Genomic DNA, 24,606 nt, shown 5'->3' on the forward strand with positions numbered 1-24,606 from the left:
ATTTGCCCTGTTTGACTCCACAGGCACAGGCCCCCAGCCACTGCTGCAAAGGGGCTCTGGTGCTTCAGAAGCCATGGATATCATGCAGAGAAGGCTACAGAATAAAATGAAAACATCCACATGTTCAGACATTTGTTCAGATATTATTAAGAATTCAGGATGCGGTAGCAGAGCATTAAGCCAAGTGTGGGACCCTTTGCACAGGTCATGATGTTGATTAAGCAAGTCCTGATACCTTGTGTGAATCAACCTGAGACATTCTGATCAAATAAAGTCTGCTCAGAGATGCCTGGGGGGGAACCCCCGATCTGAGCATGGCTGTACTGAATCCTAGTGACAGTTTTGGAATAATTTCCTGTTAATAATAACCTTGAGTGGTTATTTAACTTCTTGGAGGTTCAGTTTACTCATCGGTGACATGGAGAACAGGGGGGTGGGAGGTGGTGGGCACAGTGTTGTTTCCGTCTCCAGCATGGTGGCAACGACACACGCTCAGCCCCGTCCGTAGTCTAGCCCCATGATCTAAGCAAAATGCCTGTTTCCTCGTCTCTAAAATGGAGATTGTTGTGAGGATTGAATGGGTAAAATAAGTAAATTAAATAAATAAGTAAAGCCCTCAGCATGATGGCTGAGGTGACAAGGGCTAAGTTAATATGATTACTAGGAGTCCTATGGCCCTGTACTAGGTAAGACTGGCATTTTTATTTAATGCAACTCACTAAAAAAAAAAAAAAAAATCTATATATAGTCTCTTCCAATGCAATAGCATTTGTGAAATCACCAGATTCACAAATGTGTGGTTTTTCTAATACAATGTGAAAATGTATAATTACTATGAAACATTTAAAAAGTTTATTCACTTTCTAAAATCAGCTGAAGTATTACCAGGGGAATGGGCCCTGCCCTGGGGTGAATTTGCACTGGACTCTGAGGCCCTATCCTGCATTAACAGTCTGGGGTGGACGGGGCAAGTCTGGGGCACCTGTGTCCTCCTTGTCCCTCCGACAAGCACACGGCGGACACACCTCTGCCCCTCTGTCTCTTCTGCCCAGAGCAGACTCTTCCCATTGGTAGCTGCATGTTGCAGTGGAAGAATGTTTAGAGCGAAGAGATTGTGAATAAATCACATAAATGGTCAACATTTCGATGAGTCAGCAGGGTCCTCTCAGAGAATCCTCCTGAAGTCTGACTGGGGGACTTAGAACAGTGGCACAGTGGGCAAAGTGCTTGTGGGAAGGCAAGGGACGGTCTCCAGAAGCAAGAAGCCTGTGGGAGACATGCACCCTCTCCTTCCATCACTCCAGGTTTTCCTCTTTTCTTTATCAGAAACTGCCTTTTAGGTCCAGTTCAGATTTTTCCTCCTCAAAGTCCTTTCTGGCTATTCTGACTAGAAGAATATTTTTCTCCTTGAAAAGAGCTTTGTAATATTTAAGAAGTCTAGGGGTGGTGGTGCCTGTGGCTCAACTGAGTAGGGCGCCAGCCCCATATGCTGGAGATGGTGGGTTCAAACCCAGCCGAAAAAAGAAGTCGGGGTGGGGGGGGCATGCTTATGATTTGGACCCAATTTGTGCAAAAAACCAAATATATAAATAAAGCACATGTACCCCTGATATTCTGAAGCAACAAAAAAGAAGCATTTGCTGAGCACTGGCATGGGCACCGTGTTCCAGGCACACAGGACATGTGCTGCACACCTGCGCCCTGGCCTGGAGGAGCTATGCCCTGGTCAGTGACTATGTTCCAGGCACACAGGATGCGTGCTTCACACTGGTGCCCTGGCCTGGAGGAGCTATGCCCTGGTCAGTGACTATGTTCCAGGCACACAGGATGCGTGCTTCACACTGGTGCCCTGGCCTGGAAGAGCCATGCCCTGGTCGGTGACTATGTTCCAGCACGCAGGATGCGTGCTACACGCTGGTGCCATGGCCTGGAGGAGCCATGCCCTGGTCGGTGACTATGTTCCAGGCACACAGGATGCGTGCTTCACACTGGTGCCCTGGCCTGGAGGAGCGATGCCCTGGTCAGTGACTATGTTCCAGGCACACAGGATGCGTGCTTCACACTGGTGCCCTGGCCTGGAGGAGTCATGCCCTGGTCAGTGACTATGTTCCAGGCACACAGGATGCGTGCTACACGCTGGTGCCATGGCCTGGAGGAGCCATGCCCTGGTCAGTGACTATGTTCCAGGCACACAGGATGCGTGCTTCACACTGGTGCCCTGGCCTGGAGGAGCGATGCCCTGGTCAGTGACTATGTTCCAGGCACAAAGGATGCGTGCTGCACACTGGTGCCCTGGCCTGGAGGAGCCATGCCCTGGTCAGGGAGGGTGTTGGCCTCATCGGCACTCGATTCCTGCACACTCCTCCTGCTCCTTTGCGCAGAGGCTGCATCTTCTATTCCTTGTCACTCCAAGCTCCAAAAGACCCTCCTCAGCTAAGTGTTGTCAGAGAAACACTTAGGCTACCATGTTGTGTAGGGAAATAAAAATAGCAACTCAGAAACTTTGAGATCTCTATTCACTTAAACATCCCTCTCAAGTTGTCACCAGCCTCAATCTCCAGCACCTCATATACAGCAGTGATCGTCAGAGATCACGTAAGGCAAATACAATATAAATCGATGCCAGAGTAAGATTAGAAATCTCGGGAAATGTACAGGACTTCTTCACGTCAACATAAGTGGATTTAGAGAATAATTAGCATTCATACCCAAAGCTGAGGACAGCTGAGGACCCAACAGTGGCTTATTAGTTACTAGTAGCAGAGGACAGGACGTCAGGAAGGATGACGGCAGGATGGCTGGCAGTGCAGTATCAGAGGATGGAGAAAGTGGGGAAATATGAAAAACTATGAAGTGAGAGATCTTAAATGATGCAACTTTGTCAGAAAAATGCCGACAAGTCCACACTTAACCCATACTTTGTTAATTAATTTAGAGCATGATTGCGCATTTAATGTAGTTTTGTCCAAAATGAGATAAATAATTTTTCAGTTTTGTTTCACAATTTTTAGTTTCTAAAATGGAATTTCAACCTTTCCCCCCTTCACTTTTACCATTTTTGTCCTTTTAAAAAAATGTAGGTGCAAAGAAAAAAATGTAGGTTCACTTCAAGTGGAGCCTTTCTACTGATTATTCTAATAAAGGAAGAGCTCTCAGCAGGTGGTGGATTCATCGGCATTATTCTTCCAGAGCCCCTGACTGTCACAGGCAGCAGAGGGACAACTGGCTTTGCTGGCTATGGGCAGAAGGTGAGCCAGGACCCTCTAGGAAGGTTGCGGCCTGGTCCAGCCAGGAGGAAGTCTCAGGGCAGTGTGTGTAAGCCCTTAAAAGGGGACTTGGAGGTTCCAGAGGAAGCTGCTTACCCACGAAGCACCAGACGGCAAACCGGACCCAGGTGATGGTGGAGAGCTTCAGCATGAGATAGATGTTCACCAGCATGGCACAGGCGGGCACAAGGGGCACGCAGGGGGCCATGTAGGGCAGCTTCTTGGGGTTCTCTGGCTGCTGCAGGATCACGAACACCAGGGCACCGATCAGCAGCACCATGAGGACGACCAGGAGGACGGCCCACCAGCTCTGCCCCGAGATGTAGTCGGAGCCGAAGATGATGAAGGAACAGAAGATGAACATGAGGACAAAGAGCAGGAGGACGCAGACGGTCACCGTGTGCCCCGTCGCGGCTGTGGGCCGGTCCATCTTGCCCGGAAGGCCCAGCTGGATCCGCAGGGTGTAGTAACGGGGCCCGATCAGCTTCTTCAGCTTGATGAGATAAATGTTCTCAGACTCCTCAGCTTCGATGCCTGTGGTCATGTCCACGGTGCCGTAGTTGGGGTGGTTGATGCCGTAGGCCGACTTGTCTGACTTTCCAATGAGCATCTCGTTGTCTCCCAGGGACGGTAAGTTCTTGGCCCCACATGTGTTAGTGGCGGGGCCAGAGAACTCGTCCTCCTCACTCCCTGGAGAGCAGGCCTCCTTCTCGCAGTCGGCCAGGACGCCCTCTTTCTTCTTGGTGTGCTCCTCAGACAAGAACTTGACAAAGCCATCGATGTCGCTCTCGGGCTGGTACCGAAGGAGCAGGACACAGACAGAGACCAAGGTGTAGGCGAGGAGTGTGCCGATGGACATCATCTCGATCAGGTCTCTGAGGCTGACGAGCAGCGAGAGGAGGGCTGCCAGGAACCCCGATACAATGCAGGCCACCACTGGCGTCTCCGTATAGGAGCTCACGTGGGCCAGGAACCTGCGGGAGGCGAAGCTGGGTTACAGCAGGCTGCAGAGGGACTGACTCCAGGGCGGCCGAGGGAGGGGGCTAGGGCTGTCGCAGGCCTGTGTGGCTAACTCCCCCCACACCCCTCTGCTTCCCTCTTGCATTCTCTACTTCCTGTCCAGCTGCTATTTGACTCCCGGATTTGGTTCCTGGAGTATAATTTAAAGAGAATTCACTTTCATTCTTTGGTGTTAAGGGAAACTTCTTATGTTAAAGTTCCCACTTCATTTGACGGTTGATTGAACTTTGGAGGTCTGCTTCAGAAAGAGTGGTGGCTGGTGGGCACCGCACAGAGCTCTGCGAGGTCAGCAGCAGCAGCACCGGGAGCGCATTAGGAATATTCATTGTCAATCACCCAGGATTGACTGCTCCAGGAACTATGGGGGTGGGCTGAGCACACCGGACTGTAAGAGACCTCCAGAGGATTCTGATGTATGCCAAAGCTGGGGAACACTGCCCTCCACAAAAAAAGTGCAGGGAGCAGTGGGCAAAATAGCACAGTGCGGCTCGGTGCAGCTGGTGACCAGTCCAAGAGGAGAAACCAACAGGGGGTCAACAGCAGCTGTCTCTTCACTACCTTCTGTGGGCTCCTCCCTCTCTCCCCTCCTGATCCTCCCTCCCCCCACCCTGGTCCCCCCTTTCCCCTCCTGACCTCTCCCTCCCCCATCACCTGGTCCTCCCCACTACCCTGGCCCCTTTCTCCTTTGTCCTCATGGTCCACACAGACCCTAAGTGTGCTGGAAGCCCCAGCATCTCTTCTCATAGTTTCTGTGGACAGCAGAATACCTGTGTGTGGGGGGCTGTCAAACCTCCATCATCAGAGACCCTGGCCTGGTGATGGCTTTGGGAGGTGCTGAGGAGATGCTGCAGAAGATGATGGTCACAGGGGGTTGTCCCTGTGCGGCCCTCCGCGTTTGCTCCTCACCCTGTGTAGGTGGCAACTGCCTTCCCTGCAAGCCCCCCCTGCTGAAGACCCAGAGCGGAGGCCACATCCCCTGTGTACCTTGAGCAGTTAGGCCACCCCATGGCCACCCTAGGGGACTACAACTGTCTGTTGCTGGTGCAGCTATAAGCCTGCTTTTTGGAGTTGGATAGTTCTGGGTTCAAACCCTGACCTGCCACTAGGCAGGTGGGGATTTGGGGCAGGTTATCTTTCACCCCAGTCCTGGATACTCATCTGTGGAGCAGGACCACTATGAGGACTGAGTGGGACACGGCGTGCAGAGCGCCAGGAGGCAGGTGTCCCAGGGTGGTGGCTGCTGTTGCTGCTGTGACTGGGTTCTCCTCAGAGAGTCTTCTCTCTTCCTTAATTATTGATTTTCTAACGTCAGAGGGCTGTGGTGAGAGGGGTGTCACTGGCCTCAGTGTGAGGGCAGCCCGGGAGGGGCCTTCCTTCTGGAGGCCCCCAGTGTGCCAGCTTGCCACATGTCATCTTGACAAAGGGTGCACCATGTCACACAAAGGGAGGGGCAGCTGGGGGACCCAGAATCACACTGAGGGCCTGCTTCAGGCCTCAGGTCTTTTCACTCAGATTCTTTCCCGGAAACAGGGCAGGTCCCAGTCTGTGAACGGCCCTCATGTCAAAGTCACCCCAGGCTGCCGGTGTGGGACATGCTCCCTGGACAGATGTGGCAGCAGAATAAATTCCACAGGACATGGCCCTTACCTGAAAAGGAGCCCATCACCAGCCATGGCATAAATGACCCGGGGCATTGGGAAGAGGGAGCCCAGCAAGCTGACAGTCAGTCCTGCAACTGAGCCGATGGCTACTATGAACTTTGCAGCGTAGAATCCGTGGGCCACAAACATTTCCATGAGTGGCGATTCCGTGTCAATGGCGTAGTATGGCACCATCAGAGTTAAGATCATGCTCACCTGTTAAGTAGAAGACATAGCTGGCGGCATGGGGTGGACAGCAGGGAGGTCACCCACAGAAGTGGAGGGGCTGTACCCGGGGTGCACGGGTGTGTGTGTGGCCCTGCCACTTGGGGCAAGTACCTTTAGATTTGGCTCCTGGGCCTCTGTATTTTCTCCCCACATGTGAATTTAGTGGCCCTTTGATGTCCGAGGGCTGAGTCCAGAGCTGTCTCAGCCTGGTGCAGGGAGAGCTGTGCTCACTGCTCAGTAGAGCAGACACCCCCAGGGAGGAGCCATGGCCGCCGTATTGCAGCCAGACTGCAGTGACCACGTGTATCCTGCCTCCTGGGCAAGTACTTTCAGAGCCTTACAGGCTCTTTTGTGTGCTCTCTTTCATTCTGAACACCAGAGATCCAAACTTGAAAGATGAGTGCTGACAGGCACAGACAAGGACTCAGGTCCCCATCTCCTCTCTCTGGGTCCATCTTAGGAGCCATGTGGGTGTCAGCTTGGAAAACATCCACTCGGGGGCTGTAAGACCCCACGACCTTGCTTAACTAGGATCCATGTAGCTGGGGACTCCTGAGACCTACCCACCACATGTCAGAGCTCTTCTAAACATCTCCCCCAGAATTGGCCAGAGCCATGGAGCCATGCCACACAGCCAGATGGGGGCCCACCAGCCTTGCAGAGGCTGAGCCTGCTGTGAGCAGGGAGGCAGTGGCCACACGCAGGCCCTTCTTTGCCTGTTCCACGATCAGGACACACCATCGCAGCCCAGCAGTATGGCTCTTCCTGGGGTGGGTGGCTGTCTGCTGACCAGTGCAAGATCAAAGCTTCCGAGGCATGTTGAGACCCTATAGTCTAGAGAGGGTGCTCCCAGCAGCATCCCCACTGGCAACGTCCCCTTTGAGGTGGGCTGGGCTGCTGGCGAGTGGGGTTGGTGTTAACAGCAACTTGGGTCCAGTCTCCTGGCCACATTCGAGAGATGGACGTTCTCTAAAGGGCTGACGCAGGGAAGGGGCTGTGACTGGGGACTGTGTTGGGCTGTCTGTGTCCACCCCTAGAGGGAAGTGGGGGGGGGGTACAAGACAAAGTGTTCCTGCCACCACCAGCAGCAACCCTTCCTCAATTCTGCCCATGCGGTGGCCAGGACGAAGCTCTTGAGTGTGTGTGGGGAGGTGGCAGCTGACCCACTCACAAACTGTCTGGGGCAGGCAGCTAAGTTTCCACAGACCAGTCCAGGGTGCTCTGTTTGTCTTTGGCTTCCAGGACCATTCCACCTGCAGCCTGTCCTAACGGTGGGTTGGTCTGGCTTTTATAACTAGTTGCTAAATCTGTCTGTGGGAAAGAGAAGACAGGCCTGATGGGCTGTGCCCCAGCCCCATGTCAGCTGAGTTCTCCCTTGCTGGGGTGAGGGTTTGGATGTGGCTGAGTTGTTTCTGGAAGGGGAGCGAGAGGTGAGTCCCCAGAGTGGAGCAGCTCCCGGTATGGCCCTGTGGATGGCTGAGGCTGCGTTCTGAGGACTTCCCTGGGCAGGGAAGCCCAAAGGATGAGCCTGGGCCAGTGTCGAAAGAGGGAGAAACAGCTGAAAGAAGCTGCAGTCTCCTCCCGGCTCCGAGGGGAGAGCATCTCTGGAGGACAATGTCTCCTCTCTCTGCTCTGCGCAGCCTCTTGCTGCCGGGAAGATCCAAGAAGACAGAGCAGCATTGAGGGCAGTGACAGAGGCCACAGTGCCCCTTCCCACACACCCACCCGTTACTGCCAGCCTATGACCTGCTCCTTGGATGGGGGCCCGATCCCAGCCGCAGTCCCCTGGGCAGCAGTGGACATCGAGAGCTTGTGTGCAGGGAGGGTAGGAGGGGGCCCAGGATGAAGTGTGGGCCTCGGCCTTCTCTCCAGGCTTTGTCATGGTTGGGGGGGGGGAAGGGGCACACAGACAGCAGGAAACATGGGGACAGGACGAGCTCCAACAGGGAAGGGAGCACAGACTGGAGGGTGAGGCCCATGAGTCTGGTTCTCACAGACACGGAGGGGAGGCCTGGGAGCAAGGTTCTCACAGACATAGAGGGGGAGGCCAGGGAGTGTGGTTCTCACAGACAAGGAGGGGGAGGCCCATGAGTCTGGTTCTCACAGACATGGAGGGGAGGCCTGGGAGTCTGGTTCTTACAGACAAGGAGGGGGAGGCCAGGGAGTGTGGTTCTGACAGACATGGAGGGGGAGGCCAGGGAGTGTGATTCTCACAGACATGAAGGGGAGGCCAGGGAGTGTGATTCTGACAGACATGGAGGGGGAGGCCTGGGAGTGTGATTCTCACAGACATGGAGGGGGAGGCCAGGGAGCGAGGTTCTGACAGACATGGATGGGGAGGCCAGGGAGTGTGGTTATGATAGACATGGAGGGGAGGCCTGGGAGCGAGGTTCTCACAGACATGGAGGGGGAGGCCTGGGAGTATGGTTCTCACAGACATGGAGGGGGAGGCCAGGGGGTGTGGTTCTCATAGACATGGAGGGGGAGGCCCAGGATCAAGGTTCTCACAGACATGGAGGGGAGGCCTGGGAGTCTGGTTCTCACAGACATGGAGGGGGAGGCCCATGAGTGTGGTTCTCACAGACATGCAGTGGAGACCTGGGAGTGAGGTTCTCACAGACATGGAGGGGGAGGCCAGGGAGTGTGGTTCTCACAGACATGAAGGGGAAGCCAGGGAGTGTGATTCTCACAGACATGGAGGGGGAGGCCAGGGAGTGTGGTTCTCACAGACATGAAGGGGAAGCCAGGGAGTGTGATTCTCACAGACATGGAGGGGGAGGCCAGGGAGTGTGGTTCTCACAGACATGGAGGGGGAGGCCAGGGAGCGAGGTTCTGACAGACATGGATGGGGAGGCCAGGGAGTATGGTTCTGACAGACATGGAGGGGAGGCCTGGGAGCGAGGTTCTCACAGACATGGAGGGGGAGGCCTGGGAGTGTGGTTCTCACAGACATGGAGGGGGAGGCCTGGGAGCGAGGTTCTGACAGACATGGAGGGGGAGGCCAGGGAGCGTGGTTCTGACAGACATGGAGGGGAGGCCTGGGAGTGTGGTTCTCACAGACAAGGAAGGGGAGGCCCATGAGTGTGGTTCTCACAGACAAGGAGGGGGAGTGTCATGAGTGTGGTTCTCACAGACATGGAGTGGAGACCTGGGAGTGAGGTTCTCACAGACATGGAGGGGGAGGCCAGGGAGTGTGGTTCTGACAGACATGGAGGGGAGGCCTGGGAGCGAGGTTCTCACAGACATGGAGGGGGAGGCCAGGGAGCGAGGTTCTCACAGACATGGAGGAGGAGGCCCTGGAGCACGGTACTCACAGACACGTAGGCTGTCAGGCAGATGACCAGGGAGGCAGTGATGGCATAAGGGATGGATGTGTTGGGGTTCTTGGCTTCCTCTCCCGTAGTGGCGATGATGTCGAAGCCAATGAAAGCGTAGAAGCACGTGGCTGCACCTTGTAGCACCTGTGTGGAGGTACTTGTCAGATCAGAAGGTCAGGGCAGCGCCTGGGGCCTTATTATTATTATTATTTTTGAAACAGGTCTTACTTTGTCACCTTTGGTAGAGTGCTATGGCATCACAGCTCACAGCAACCTCTAACTCCCGTGCTTGAGTGATTCTCCTGCCTTAGCCTCCCAAGCAACTGTGACCACAGGTGCCCGCCACAATGACCAGCTATTTTTTTTGGTTGTAGTTGTCATTGTTGTTTGGCAGGCCCGGGCCAGATTCAAACCCACCAGCTCTGGTGTATGTGGCTGGTGCCCTAGCCGCTGAGCTATAGGCGCCAAGCCTTATTATTATTATTTTTTTGAGATAGAGTCTCAATGTGTCACCCTGGGTAAAGTGCCATGTCATCCTTATAGCTCACAGCAACCTCAGTCTCTTGGGCTGAAGTGATCCTCTTGCCTCAGCCTCCCAAGTAGCTGGGACTATAGGTGCCCGTCACAATGGCCAGCTAGTTTTTCTATTTTTAGTAGAGATGAGGTCTTTTCTTGCTCAGGCTGGTCTTGAACTCTTGATCTCAGGCGATCTACCTTCCTTGGCCTCCCAGAGTGCTGGGATTACAGGCAGGAGCTGCCACGTCCCGCCAGCACCAGAGCCTTACATGTGGTGCCCAGGACTGCCCAATGTCCTGCAGAGGTCACTGAGTGGCCAGCAGGTGACATGGAGGAGCTGGTGCTTGACGCCTGGACCTCTAACTCCTGCTGTGCGGCTGCGGGCAGTCCCCTTGTGTGTAATGTGGAGATGTGAAGAACTGTACCCACACACAGACTGGACCACTCAACACGGGCCAGTCTTTCTTGGAAGTAAGTGCAGGTATGGACAGGCCAGTGCGTCGGCTGTCTCTGTGTCTCCTGGGACCTGCATCTGTCTGTGCTTGGTTTTGATCCAGCAGTTCTCACCTACAACTGCAGGCTGCATGGCCACCCCAGGGGTGTTTGGAAATGTGGGGACACTTCTGATCTCAAGGGACATGGGTGCATGCCTATGGAATTTAGTGTAGGGGCTCACTTTAGTGAAGAATTAACCTCCTCAAATTACCATTAATGCCCCTGATAGGTCATCTTTATGGTCATTTCCAGATCTAAATAACGTGAGAGATTTTCAGGTCTTCACATGCTGTTGTCTGGGAGTACAGGGTAAATATGGAATCTGATTTTCTGCTCATCTGGGAGGCTTGAACGACCTACGTGGGCATAAAGCTGGAGGTCAGAGGAAAGCTGTTGAGTGATACCCAGTAACGTCTGCCGGGTGTCTGTCCTGGGAGGCAGGGATGTGGGGGTCAGTCAGTCAGTCAGATGGCATCTCCCTGAGGAGTGTGCTACTTTCTTCCAGAGAATCCCCTGAAGTTTAAGTGAAGTCTTCTCACCTTGGCATTCTCATTATTAGCTAAAAGTGGGAAGAGTACATCTTTGAATGCTTAGGGCTATTCCTTTAGAGGAAGTCAAGAGATATTTTGAGGCTTGAGAGAATCAAATGCAAACTCTAACCAGGGGTCCAGAAGTGAGGCCCACTGTAGACCAGACCCATTTCCTCCCTTTCTCCACATTCAGTGTATAAATGGTGAAATTCAGAACATATGCCAAGCAGACAGTTGTCCCAAATGTTCACTCTTACTTTCCTTATTGACGTCTCAATAAGGAAAAGACAAAACACTAAATACTGCAGCATATAAAGGAGACCACAAAATGGAAGATCTCAAACCTTCAAAAGCAACTTTGCTCCTCTGTAAAATGAGCTGGTGCCTTTCCCAGTCTCTCCCAGCTAGGACCCGATGTTTCAATCCCTACTGTAGGGTTTAATCCTGGTGTCTATGGAATTGGGGGGCTGAGAATTTTGCTAGGAAATAATTACATTGTGTTTTCTACCAGTCTCTAAGTGGATGTCAGGATTTCTTTCAGCTGTGTACACAGGTGACAAACCAGTGGCACCCGTGCCTTTGTCACCAATGGCCATCAGGCGTCTTCACGTCCTGTGAGAACTGATACAGATCTTAGAATGTTGTTCATGCTTATCGCTAATTCCAAATTACGATAGCTATCAGACATAGATTGATATTTAAAGCCCTATTAAAGAAGCACGTTGCTATTAAATCGCCATTTAAAAACATTATTATATTTTGATAGAACTGATTTCTTTTGAATTCCTGAGTAATTAGGTTATTCATTTAAAAGCACAGTGCTCATAAGGAGTTCAGAGTTCTCAAACGGAGTGTGGAGGTGTCCGTGGCACACAAACTTTAAGGACTCCTGGTCAGATGGAAAGAATTTCTTGGACATGGGAATCCCCATCTCCAGAGGCCGCTTCTGGGAGAGAAGAGAACCCCAGTTTCCTTCTAGCAGAGTCCTTCACATCAAGTTGTAGAAACATCTTTGGCTCCCAGACAAGGAGACAAAACAGATCTCACCTTGTCACACACAAAGCTGCACAGGCCTGAACCTGTTCTTGTTGTCACTTATCTAAAACATATTACTAGTTTTCAAGGATGAACGGATGCTGGGATTGCAGCCTCTGTAAGCTGTCCTGGACAAGGAAAGCCTCGCTTTAAGGCGGCTTTCGGAAAACAAATCCTGCTTCCTTGTTCTTGAACAAAGTATTCCTTCCCTTGCACACACCCACACACAGACACACATACACGTATACACAGAAACACACTAGCACACACAGACACGTGTGCACACATGTGCACATACGCATGAACACAGACGTGCACATGATCACACATACATGTACAGAAGACACGTGTACACACGTGAACATACAAACACAAACATGCAGACACATGAACACACAGATACACACAGACACATGTGCACACACATGGACGCACATACACGACACACATACATGTACACACAGACTCATGCACACGCATGAACACACTCCTCTTGGACGTCATACAGTGACCGGCACAATATGTAGACTTGGGCCACATCCGCCTCAGAACCAGGTGAGAGGCCTGTGCACCACGTGGTCTGGGGAGCAGCTGGGGACACAGAGGCATCCGGCTGGAAGGGCAGAAGACTCAGTGGAAACCCAAAGGCCACCGCAGACATGGGAGTGGCCAGGAGTGGGCGGCCGGGGCAGAGGCACCCGCGGGCTCCAGGGGGATCCCAGGGCCATGCACGCAGCACAGCTTGTTTGAGTTAGCAGTTAGACACTGCAGACTGCCAGACCTAGCTCAGTTCTGCCATGTCCTGGGTTGGTGACCTACAAGTTCCTGACCTCTTGGAGCCTAAATTTCCTTATCTCTCCAGTGGAGATAATAGCAGCTCTCAGCTCACAGTGTGTGGTGGGGTCCTGGCAAGCTGGTCCCTGCGCCTTGCCCAGATCTGAGAGGCCTCAGGATGAGGCTGGCCTGCCAGAGGCTGAGGACATAGTAGGCACCTTTACATAACTCGCTCCCGAGGTAACAAGACAAAATCCCAACCATAGCGGGGTTTTCCACCATCCCCAGGCTCTGGCTCTATCAGCAGCCCATCCACAGCGACAGTGGAACATGCTAACAGTTTCCAACAAGTGGATTCAGATATGGAGAAAGGGAAAACAACTTTCCCTTTGTTTGGAGGCTGTCAGAATTCCCCACAAATGCTTGCTGTGAACCACTTTCCTGGGAGCTATTTGTCCTGGTAGAGTATCTTGTTTGGTTAAAGAGAAACCGTAAGACATTATCAAGGACAAATAACCAAAGGGAACACACATCCAGGACGTCCAGCGCTGAGGAGTTGCAGATGGAGGCAGGGTCAGCCGAGGGCCAGTTACTTGATATAGGGAAAAATGTTTGTTGTTTTTAAGCTCTTCAAGACCAAAGAAGCAGTTGACCCAGAACCTGTAAGTGAGTAAACCATTCCTTGAGCTATTTTCTTTGGAAGGAAATGTTTAGAGCAGAGGAAAGAGTCGTCTTTTATGAAGGGGCCATGGCCAGAGGATAGACTGTTCATTAACTCTTTAAAGTACATGAGAATTGGGGGTAAAGCCACACAGTGTCCTTACACATCACTTCCTACCCCATGGTTTTCTGGGTGCATCCCGCCTAGAGTGTCTGACGAGGGAAGGGTCAGAACTCGGTACTAGCCACTAGGCAAGGGGCAAAGAAGTTCCTGGAGCTGCTAAGTGGGCGACACATTTTGTGAACAACGGTCAGATGACAAAGTGGGGTGTGTGTTTATTACCTTGGTGGACGGTGTGCCCAGGGAAGAGTGTCAGACCTTAAAAAATAGGATCTAAATTCAGAGTGACCTTGCTGGACTGGAAAAGGGACTGAAAACCAAGGCTGAGAAGGAACAGCTCCAGGCCCAGTGACAGGGAGGAGTGAGGTCTGCAGAGCCCCGAGGTGGGCAGGGAGCAGAGAGGGCGACTGGGATCATCTCCAGGCTGGGATAGAGGTGCAGCCTCTGGGACACACTATCCCTCAGTTTTCCTCAGGGCAATGGATTTGCTGCAAAACCCCAGAATCCCAGCCAGGTTTTGGTGGCCAATGACAAACTACTTAAGGTAGTGGGCTCAAGTGTAGTGAGGGCAGAGAGCAGTGAGTGGCCCCAGACTCAGTGGAGTGGAGGACATAGGTCTTCCATCATACAGGGTTGGGGTCAAATCTTGGCTCTGTCCTTCACCATCTAGATCTGCAACTTTAAATTTCTTTTGTTTTTTTGGTTTTTGGCCAGGGCTGGGTTTGAACCCGCCACCTCCGTCATATGGGACTGGCGCCCTACTCCTTGAGCCACAGGCGCCGCCCTGCAACTTTAAATTTCTAAGCTTCAGCTGTTCCTACGTAAATGTGGAGGGCACTGTCCTTTTTCGCAAGGCTCTTGTGAAGAGAAAATGAAAAGGACATGTGAACGAATTTGTCACAAAGAAGTGAGAGGCCAGGACAGGCACCTTCCCTCCTTTTTCTGTGCCTGGCTTCTGATCTTGTACAAAAGCTAGTGAGGACCCAGGAGTACAAACACGGGATCCTGCGGTGGCTTGGTCAGCTTCTCTCTTGGTGAGGCGGGCTCCTGGCTGAGGAAGGACGTGGGGCCTCGAGAGGGAAGGGGACACCCCCCGGCAGAAGAAAGACCTCGGAACAAAACACAGCATGAAAGGAAAGCTACATGACTCCTACTTTGCCTTCAGAATGGGCCGAGCGGCATTTACACAGAGGGTGTTAGGGTTTCCCAGTCTTTATACAGCATCTAAAGCAAAGAGTGTGCCCATCTGGGTGAGCTGTTCGGAGGATTTTAGAAATTAAATATGAACTGTGTAATTAAGACAGGGTTTCAGTTGCACAGATAGGGTGTGTTCATGAACAGTGCACGCTGCAGCCTGGTCTGCTTAATACAATCCCACCTGGAGAGGAGCAGGGGCGTCTAGACCACCTCTGAATGTTTCAGGAGACGTTGAGGTCTTAGGAGCCGGGACATGAAACGACAGCTGAGAGTTTGGGGAAACACAGCCTGTCAGATTCATCACCTCAGTGATGTGTTTTGTTCTTTAAGGACGGCTCAGAAGGGAACGGAGGTGCAGGAAAGAAGCTGGAGTCACAGATGGGCGGGAATCGCAGCCCCGCACCGAGTGAGGTCCGGTGTTGCCCAGCCTCTTTGAGTTCTCTGAGTCCCTCTCCACCTTTCTCTGCTTCTCTGAGCCTTGAAGTCTCCATTTATTTTTTATTTTTTTATTGTTAAATCATAGCTGTGTGCAGTCTCCATTTTTAAGATGGAGACATCAGCACTTTCTCTAAAGTTGTGTTGTAGGAGTGCTTTTACATTCACAGGACACAGTGCCGGCAACCTGAACACTGGGCCTTCCTCCCGCCATTTTAATGGTGGCCAGCCAGAATAAAGTGCACATATTTTCCAAGATTTTGTTCTTTTTTGCAAACATTTAGTGCAACCAGTTTTTCCGCTTACTAGTTAAAAAAGCTGAAAGCATGTAAGTTAACCAATGGCCAAAGTCTACAGTAAGTCCATGGCCCAATAATTTATTATTTTGTTAAGAAAATGATGAGGAAGTTTTCTAAGCTGTGGAGAAAACACAAGGCAGCTCCATTCTTCTCATCCTTATAACTTATTGTTTCTCTGGCGTGATAGGTAAGGAGCAATTTACATCAGAAGGTGATGCAGATTTGAGGGTCCAGATTGGGGGCTGCAGTGTTGCTTTGTCTCTCCTGGTTTTTTTTTTTTGGTTTTTGGCCGGGGCTGGGTTTGAACCCACCACCTCCGGCATATGGGACCGGCGCCCTACTCCTTAAGCCACAGGCGCCACCCGTCTCTCCTGGTTTTAACCATTTATTCGTTTCAAAGAGGAGGGATGATTTCTGGGCTCTGTGGGATTCTCACCAGTAAGCAGGAGACCAGAGATCTTAGCTTCACACGCTTACCTCTTTGCACTGAGCAGCGTGGCACGGTCAGGACAAGCAGAAGTTATTTTGAGTCTTCTCCAAGAGAGATTTCTGATCCCTGGATATCTTAGAGGAAAACCAGTCTAAGCAAAAACTGCAAAAGTGAAGTGTGCGGAACCCTGGGCTTGTCCTGGCCACCCGTCCTGGCGGGTGTGCCTCACTAGGCCTCAGGTCCCCACCTGCCAAATGAGCATCTGGGACTGGGTGACCTCTAAGATCCCTGCCAGCTCAAAATTTTCTGATTTGTGTTTTATAATTGAAAAAAATAGACCACTGATTTTTACCAATAAATCCATAGCATAAGCACTTTTAGTTACATCAGAGACAGAGACCAAGGATGGCTGAGAGCTACTTGTCAGCATGAAGCAGGTCCCCTTGGCCTTCCAGTCTTCTCTACCGTAGAACACACCCCCCATCGTGGGCTGAGATCTGAAGGTGTTCTTTTGGTCCAGTTCACTCTCTTGCTGACCAACCCCTAGACCACACCTGCTCTGGACCACATGTCTGGAACAGGATTTGGAACCAGCACTCACCTGTCCTCAGAAATCAGCAGGACTCTCCTTCCAGGGTCAAATGTTGGCACTGGATTTAAAAACAATTCTTTCCCCAGTTCTGTACCCAGGAAGAACTCAGTCCTTCCCCACCTGTGCTCGTCCATGCCCTCTTTTATTGCCGTGTCTTCTGTGGACAGGCGCGTCTCAGACTGCAGTAACAGCCTGCAGAACTGAGTGCCCCCTGCGGACTTTGGGTCAGGGTGACCAGCTTTGCCACTTACATATCTGCTTTATAGCAAGTCCCTCAAGCCCTTTGAATGGGAGGTTTTTTCATCTTTAAGACCAGAGTGTAAATATCTTCTCCATTTTATGGGGATGATTAAATCAGACATTAAATGCAAAGCCCTTAGCACTGTATGGAACACACTGCCAAGTGCCAACACCACGGAATCTATTAGTATACACAGCTATGATTCAATTAAAAAATAGCTTTTATAATAATCTGTTCCCAGAATAGGTAAATGATTAAAAGCAGATATTAGACTGGGGGAAAAAAAAATAAAGTAGGATCTCAATAAATGCTGGTGAAAGAAATAAAGAAAAGAGAAAAAAGGAACCACTTCTTTAGAACATTTAGATGAAAAGGTGTTAAAGAGGGTGGCACCCGTAGCTCAGTGGGTAGGGCGCTGGCCACATACACTGAGGGTGGTGGGTTCAAACCTAGCCTGGGCCAGCTAAAAAAAAAAAGAAACCACAATGGAAACTGCAATTAAAAAAATAGCTGGGCATTGTGGCGGGCACCTGTAGTCCCAGCTACTTGGGAGGCTGAGGCAAGAGAATAGCTTAAGCCCAAGTTTGAGGTTGCTGTGAGCTGTGACACCACGGCACTCTACCCAGGGTAACAGCTGGAGACTCTGTCTCAGAAAACAAAGCAAAACAAATAAAGAAAAGGTGTTAAAGAGAATGTCACAGTGATTATGGAAAAGAGCTGCACTTTCTTGAACAGCTATCTCTGGCTGGTCACTGGGTGGGAGGCAGCGTGTGTGACAGGTGTGCCAGGCTTTAGGAAGGAACTCACCCCTGACCAACCGTGGGGCAAGAACTGGCCTTCAGCCCAGTACTTCCCGTTGGTGAAGAAGAGGCCTGCAATCACGATGAACACCCACACTGCAAGGTTCAGCACATTGAGGACGTTGTTGAAGCCCACAGAGTTCTTCACCCCCAGAGCCACGATGATGGTCACAATGACGGCAATTAACAGGGCCAGAAGGTCTGGGTACGATTCTTCACCTTTCCCTAGAGGGGAAAGGCACATTTAATACTGTCCGGAGGGAAGAAAGGGCCGTATCAGCTCCTGGTCCCACCTCAGGGCAACCTTGCTCAGTTCTGAGTAGGGTCAGTCTGCCAGGGGGAAGAGGGACTGTGTGTGGGCGTGCATGTGCCGTGTCTGTTTGCAAATGGGCAGGTTTTGGTAGATGGGCAAGAGGACCTGATATCCTGGACCCCAAACTGGGATATGGGTGTGGTATCATTACAGCAGTGCCGATGGAACCACAGCACGAAACATCTCAAGTCAGAACTGTACTGGGGCAGGATGTATTTACACATCTAACGTGTCATCTGAGAATTATTGGGAAGTGTATAATCTATAGAATTTCCATTCCATTCCAAAACTTTCTTTTATTAGCAAATTTAAGGATGTATTTCTTTGAAAACCGTGGTAAGAGGGGTTTTCTGTTCTCTTGTGTGAATGTGGCAGCCAATGGGCTCCCGCCCTCTGCACTTGGAGAAGGCTGGGCTCCACCGTCAGCTATGCATGGGTTGCGGCCAGCTCTGCGGCCAGCTCTGCGGCCTTGGCTAGTCACCTCATCTCCCTGGCCTCATCTGTGATGTGAAGGACACAGATGACCTGGTTTGAAGGACTCTTCCAGGCCTAAGAGTCTATGACATCAGTATATGGGATGGTCTGGAGGTGGTCTCTATATTTTTATCTTATCAGGGAATCTGTGTGCTCAGCATTTTTGTTAATTTTTCTGAGATAAAGACACCAAAATCAAAGGACTCGACACAGCCACAGAATCATGCCTTGGAAGTACTGAGGCAGGACCCCAGAGCTGCCTCAACTATCTATTGGCTTCCTCTAGTGTGAAGGTTTATCAGGTGTCAGCGTGGAGAGCAGGCAGCAGTGGTGCCTGAGGTCCCACGGTGTCTGACCTGGGAGCCTCTGCCTGGCACCCCCTCACTTATATTACCCTCCTGAGCTCTGCCTAGAATCCAGTCTGTTCTTTACAGGACTTTTACAGTAAAACATTATTACAACAGTCTTCTTCACTATCTTTTAATTGCTAGCTAAATAATGTGTGCAATTTACTTAATCGTTTGTCCCATTATAGAATATTTGGGCTGTCTGTAAATTTTTGTTATTATAAATAAGGCTGTGATGAACATCTTTTTGTATGCTGCTTTGGAAATTAGCTTTTTTTTTAAGATTCACAGAGAGAATTACTTTGCAGAAACAAAGATATTTAAGGATCTTTGTACATTTTACCCCACTGCATTCTGAAAAGGGAGCTTGTTTCCTGGGTGCAGTGAGTGCGCGTGGCGGGGTGAGAGGACGTCGCCGTCTCACCTAGGCCGTTGAGGGTGCCCACGCTGTCCACCATCCAGCGGCTGATGGTGTGGTTGGCCAGTGAATCAAACATGCTGCTCAGGGCGCTGGCGCCGGCCGCAGTGCCAATCAGGTATTCCAGGATCAAGTTCCAGCCGATGAAAAACGCCACAAATTCTCCGATAGTGACGTAGCTGTAGGTGTAGGCAGACCCCGTGGTCTTGGGGACTCGGACACCAAACTCTGCATAGCAGACACCTGTAAGGAAAACACACAGAGATGATGGGCTTGGGCAGAGAGCTGGCCTCCTGGTGGTTAATAATCTTGAGTAGAAAATATGGAGAGTGTCTGGGATCTTAGAACAAATACACAAAGCTTTATGGGTGTGAATCGATTTGAAGACAGCTCTGATCTCCACCACCTCAGCTCTGAAACCTTTTTAACCTGAATGTGTAGTTATGGCAGTGGTGTTGATTGACTGAGCTCGTGGGAATGATCTGGATTTAGAAAAATTCCCACTCCTTGTGTCCCCACCGTGTTCCTCAAGTGTCAGATCCCCCGAGTGAACAGGGGGCTCAGTCAGGGTGACCCCTCTTCATGGCACCAGGGTTGGATGGCTCAGTAATGATTTTCTTTCTCAGCTTCTACATATTGCAGAAGGCTCCTCGTTTGAGTGACGCTTCCTGCAATCTGTGCAAATGCTGTGCCGTATTGTGGGGTGGAGACAAGATGCAAATGTAGATAAAGTGCTAGTTACCAACAAGGAAGGCTGCACATGCAGACGCTAGTTTAACAGCATTCAGAGCGCCTCCCCAGGGCATGGCGGGTGCTAGGGGTGGGATGGAAAGCCAGAGGGCACATGGCCTGTCCTCAGCAGAGGTAGGCCACATAAGCTGGACAGCATAGATGTGTAAGGCCAGTGACAGTGAGATGAGCATCTGAGGCGTGAGGAGAAATCAGCTGGGTAGAGACATGGGGGACGAGACAGTACAAAGGATTTGGTTGCAGGAGGTGTACACGGAGACAACACCACACGGCTAAGCAGGAGCTGTGTGTTTTCCAAAGTGGGTTCAGGGCCCCGGTGCATCAGAATCGTCTATTGAACCCAAACTCAGGAGGTGGGGGCGAGGAGCCTGCAGTTTCTTTCTTTTTGAGACAGAGCCTCAAGCTGTCGCCCTGGGTAGAGTACTGTGGCATCACAGCTCACAGCAACCTCTAACTCCTGGGCTCAAGCTAGTCTCCTGCTTCCGCCTCCCAAGTAGCTGGGACTACAGGCGCCTGCCACAACACCTGGCTATTTTTTTTGGTTGCATCTATCATTGTTGTTTGGCAGGCCCGGGCTGGATTCGAACCCGCCAGCTCAGGTGTATGTGGCTGGCGCCTTAGCCGCTTGAGCCACAGGCGCCGAGCTGAGGAGCCTGCATTTTCACAAGCTCCCCAGTAATCCCTGTGTTCACTTCTAATTGAAAAACTCTGGAATATTGCTGTATCTTTCGATATAATTAGAGATCCATTTAGAGATTGGAGAATACACCAGACTTTTGGGAGTTGGGAGAGTTTCCTATTTGGCGGCGCCTATGGGTGGGGCAACTAGTTGGAGGACAGAACTCAGACAGCTGGGGACACACTAGGAGGGACAGCGGGGGTGTCGGAGGGGACCCAACATGAGCTCTCCCTGCGGCCCCATTTTGTTAGGGGCTGACCCTGAGGTTCTCTCATCACACACTGAGAACAGTAGTTCCCCCTTTTGTGAATAATCTCAAGGCCACTGTCATCGGTGTCCTGATTTGTAAAATAAAGGTATTGTGCCAGTGCTCCCTTACAAATCTGACAGTCGAGGATTCTGTCTGCTGTGTTGAACTGTGCTGCAAAACCCATTGAGAATCACTTGGCTTTTCTTTTTCACTGGTCACTGTATTGTCCTGTGTCATAGGGAGGCTCCCTGTGTGTGTGTGGGGTGTCCCCTTGTTGAACCGCCCAGGCTACTGTTTATTTTGAGTGTTGTGTCCCCATTTCCTATCGGTGTGACTTCCTGTTGCTGCCCAGCACTGGCCTTGAGCAGTCCAACCTCCTCTTCTAAATTTCAGCCTCTGACACCTGGTGTTTAAACTGCTCGTGTGGGTCTAAAGTTAAGAGGGAATGGTTCCTGAAGAAAGGCCTGCAGAGCACAGGGGTGCATGGTGTGAGGCCCTGAGGGTGTCTCCTCGGGTGCTGGAGGGCATGGTTCTGTCCAGGCCCCAGGACTCAGGTCTGCAGGGATCTGGCTGCTCTTTCAGGGCTGTGTGAGGCAGCGGTGAGCAGGCAGCTGATGTCTTTTCCACAGGGACCCAGAGCTATCACCCTGTATCACAGGACACAGGAATTATTCTCCGCACCCATCTCTACCCCTGATACCGTACAAGGTTTAGAAGTAACATTTTAACAAGTGATGTTTTTGAAACAGGCCTTGACTTGAGAGAAAATTTAATTTGGAGAGTCAATGTTGTGAAGTTAGTGGAATCAAACATTCTCTTCACAATATTTGACCTGCCAAATTAAATTTAAAAATACCCAACTCACCACCAGAACGTATTTGCCAAGGACAATTAGCAAATAGCCAAGTCTTCATTAAGATTTGAGGAGGGACAGGCCCTGGCTGAGCAGAGAGGAGGCCTGCCTGTCCTGAGCAGAGGGGAGGCCTGGCTGTTCTGTGCAGAGGAGAGGCCTGGCTATCCTGAGCAGAGGGGAGGCCTGGCTGTCCTGTGGAGAGGGAGGCCTGGTTGTCCTGAGCAGAGGGGAGGCCCTGGCTGTGGAGAGGGAGGCCTGGTTGTCCTGAGCAGAGGGGAGGCCCTGGCTGTGGAGAGGGAGGTCTGGTTGTCCTGAGCAGAGGGGAGGCCTGGCTGTGCAGAGGGGAGGCCTGGTTGTCCTGAGCAGAGGGGAGGCCCTGGCTGTGGAGAGGGAGGCCTGGTTGTCCTGAGCAGAGGGGAGGCCTGGCTGTGCAGAGGGGAGGCCTGGTTGTCCTGAGCAGAGGGGAGGCCCTGGCTGTGGAGAGGGAGGTCTGGTTGTCCTGAGCAGAGGGGAGGCCCTGGCTGTGGAGAGGGAGGTCTGGTTGTCCTGAGCAGAGGGGAGGCCCTGGCTGTGGAGAGGGAGGTCTGGTTGTCCTGAGCAGAGGGGAGGCCTGGCTGTGCAGAGGGGAGGCCTGGTTGTCCTGAGCAGAGGGGAGGCCCTGGCTGTGGAGAGGGAGGCCTGGTTGTCCTGAGCAGAGGGGAGGCCTGGCTGTGCAGAGGGGAGGCCTGGTTGTCCTGAGCAGAGGGGAGGCCCTGGCTGTGGAGAGGGAGGCCTGGTTGTCCTGAGCAGAGGGGAGGCCCTGGCTGTGGAGAGGGAGGTCTGGTTGTCCTGAGCAGAGGGGAGGCCTGGCTGTGCAGAGGGGAGGCCTGGTTGTCCTGAGCAGAGGGGAGGCCCGGCTGTTCTGTGCAGAGGAGAGGCCTGGCTGTCCTGAGCAGAGGGGAGGCCCGGCTGTGCAGAGGGGAGGCCTGGTTGTCCTGAGCAGAGGGGAGGCCCTGGCTGTGCAGAGGGGAGGCCTGGTTGTCCTGAGCAGAGGGGAGGCCCGGCTGTGCAGAGGGGAGGCCTGGTTGTCCTGAGCAGAGGGGAGGCCCGGCTGTTCTGTGCAGAGGAGAGGCCTGGCTGTCCTGAGCAGAGGGGAGGCCCGGCTGTGCAGAGGGGAGGCCTGGTTGTCCTGAGCAGAGGGGAGGCCCTGGCTGTGCAGAGGGGGGGCCTGGTTGTCCTGAGCAGAGGGGAGGCCCGGCTGTTCTGTGCAGAGGAGAGGCCTGGCTGTCCTGAGCAGAGGGGAGGCCCAGCTGTGCAGAGGAGAGGCCTGGTTGTCCTGAGCAGAGGGGAGGCCCTGGCTGTGGAGAGGGAGGCCTGGTTGTCCTGAGCAGAGGGGAGGCCTGGCTGTGCAGAGGGGAGGCCTGGTTGTCCTGAGCAGAGGGGAGGCCCTGGCTGTGGAGAGGGAGGCCTGGCTGTGTGGGTGTGAGTGGCACTGGAACCACAGCTACCCATTTCCTGAGGCCCCCTGGAGAGAACAGAGAGAAAATCAGCCAGCTACTAACAATATAAGACAACATCTGCTCCAAGAAATCGCTCTTTTGGGCACACTGTGGAAGGTCTTATGCTACCTTGGAGTCTTTCTGGTCTGTTTGATGCAGCAGTCCAGCCTTCCTATGGGCTTAGCCAGAGACCACCCCGCCTGGCGCTGAGGCTCAGGGTTGTGGAGTGTTGAGAACCCCAAGTACTCTGAGGATAATGTTCTCAGTCATTCAACTGCTTTGAAATACTGAGTAAGAGAAACACATTCAAGGGTACCTTTTTTTTTAGACAGGGTCTTGCTCTATTGCCAGGGATGGAGTGTTGTGGCATCATCATAGCTCACTGCAACCTTGAACTTTGGGCTCAAGTGACCCTTTTGCCTGTGCCTTCCAGATGCTGAGGTCACAGGCATGAGCTGCCACTCCTGTACACAAGGTTGTCTTTCTAATTTCAGTAATAAATAAAAACTGTATGGCTGGGTGCAGTGGCTCACACTTGTGGTCCTAGCTCTGAGAGGCCAAGATGGGTGGATCCCTTGAGCTTAGGAGTTCGAGATCAGCCTGAGCAAGAATGAGACCCCATATCTACTAAAAATAGAAAATCTAGCTGGGTGTTGTGGCATGTGCTTGTAGTCCCAGCACTCAGGAGGCTGAGGCAGGAGGATCACTTGAGCCCAGGAGTTCGAGGTTGCTATGAACTATGATGCCATGGTGCTCTACCCAGGGTGACCAAGTAAGACTCTGTCTCAAAAACAAACAAACAAACAAATAAACAAACAAACAAAAAAACCTGTGAAAAGGGGAATGTTGGTTTTGTTCCTGGATTATCTTGAGTCTTAGATTGCTGAGCGTCTGTCTGAGGGCAAGTTACTCACTCCCGGGGACACGAGGGGACCAAAAAGATGAGCTCTGGTCCTCCAGGCCTCATCTTTGGTCTCACAACTATGGCCAGCTCTCCGTCATCCGGGTTGGGGGCCACAGAAAACACCATTAACCAGGGTTCTCAGCAACGGTGGCGCTGCCCTGGGGACTGTCTGATCCACATGGGGATGGCATTATTTGAGCAGGGCCTGGGCTCTTAGACCTTCTGTGGTGTGTGGGACTGTCCCCTAGAATGAAGTCTTATCCCTCACACAACTGCTGAAGGTCCCAATGGGTGTTCATATAAACATAACCCTGTTTATAATTTTTGAATCTGAATTTATCTCCATTTTGCATATGACATAAAACATTTTTCTGCATGGTGTTATAAGCTGAATTTCCAGGACTGCAACAACTGGGCCAACTGTGGGACAGATGTAATTGGTTTTATTTGGAAGTCACCAAGAGCTGGCCAGCATGCTGGAAGCAACCCCAGCAGCAGTGTACCTGTGTCTCTGGGCACCAGACAGCATGCCCATGTGCATTTG

At 52.0% G+C, this 24,606-nt stretch overlaps 1 protein-coding gene across 1 annotated transcript in view; it reads right to left on the reverse strand.

Annotated features, from left to right (window-relative positions):
- Nucleotides 1–24,606, reverse strand: part of SLC7A14 (solute carrier family 7 member 14) — a 107,337-nt gene that overhangs the window by 13,431 nt on the left and 69,300 nt on the right. The window contains exons 3-7 of the mRNA XM_053600399.1: nucleotides 19,155–19,391; nucleotides 17,604–17,821; nucleotides 9,469–9,615; nucleotides 5,934–6,142; nucleotides 3,363–4,240 (exon numbers count right to left, since the gene is read on the reverse strand). Coding sequence (XP_053456374.1) covers nucleotides 3,363–4,240; nucleotides 5,934–6,142; nucleotides 9,469–9,615; nucleotides 17,604–17,821; nucleotides 19,155–19,391 — 1,689 coding nt within the window. The remainder of the gene's footprint in view (nucleotides 1–3,362; nucleotides 4,241–5,933; nucleotides 6,143–9,468; nucleotides 9,616–17,603; nucleotides 17,822–19,154; nucleotides 19,392–24,606) is intronic.

Source organism: Nycticebus coucang, chromosome 8, assembly GCF_027406575.1.
Source record: "Nycticebus coucang isolate mNycCou1 chromosome 8, mNycCou1.pri, whole genome shotgun sequence".
In the NCBI taxonomy this organism is placed as follows: Eukaryota; Metazoa; Chordata; class Mammalia; order Primates; family Lorisidae; genus Nycticebus; species Nycticebus coucang.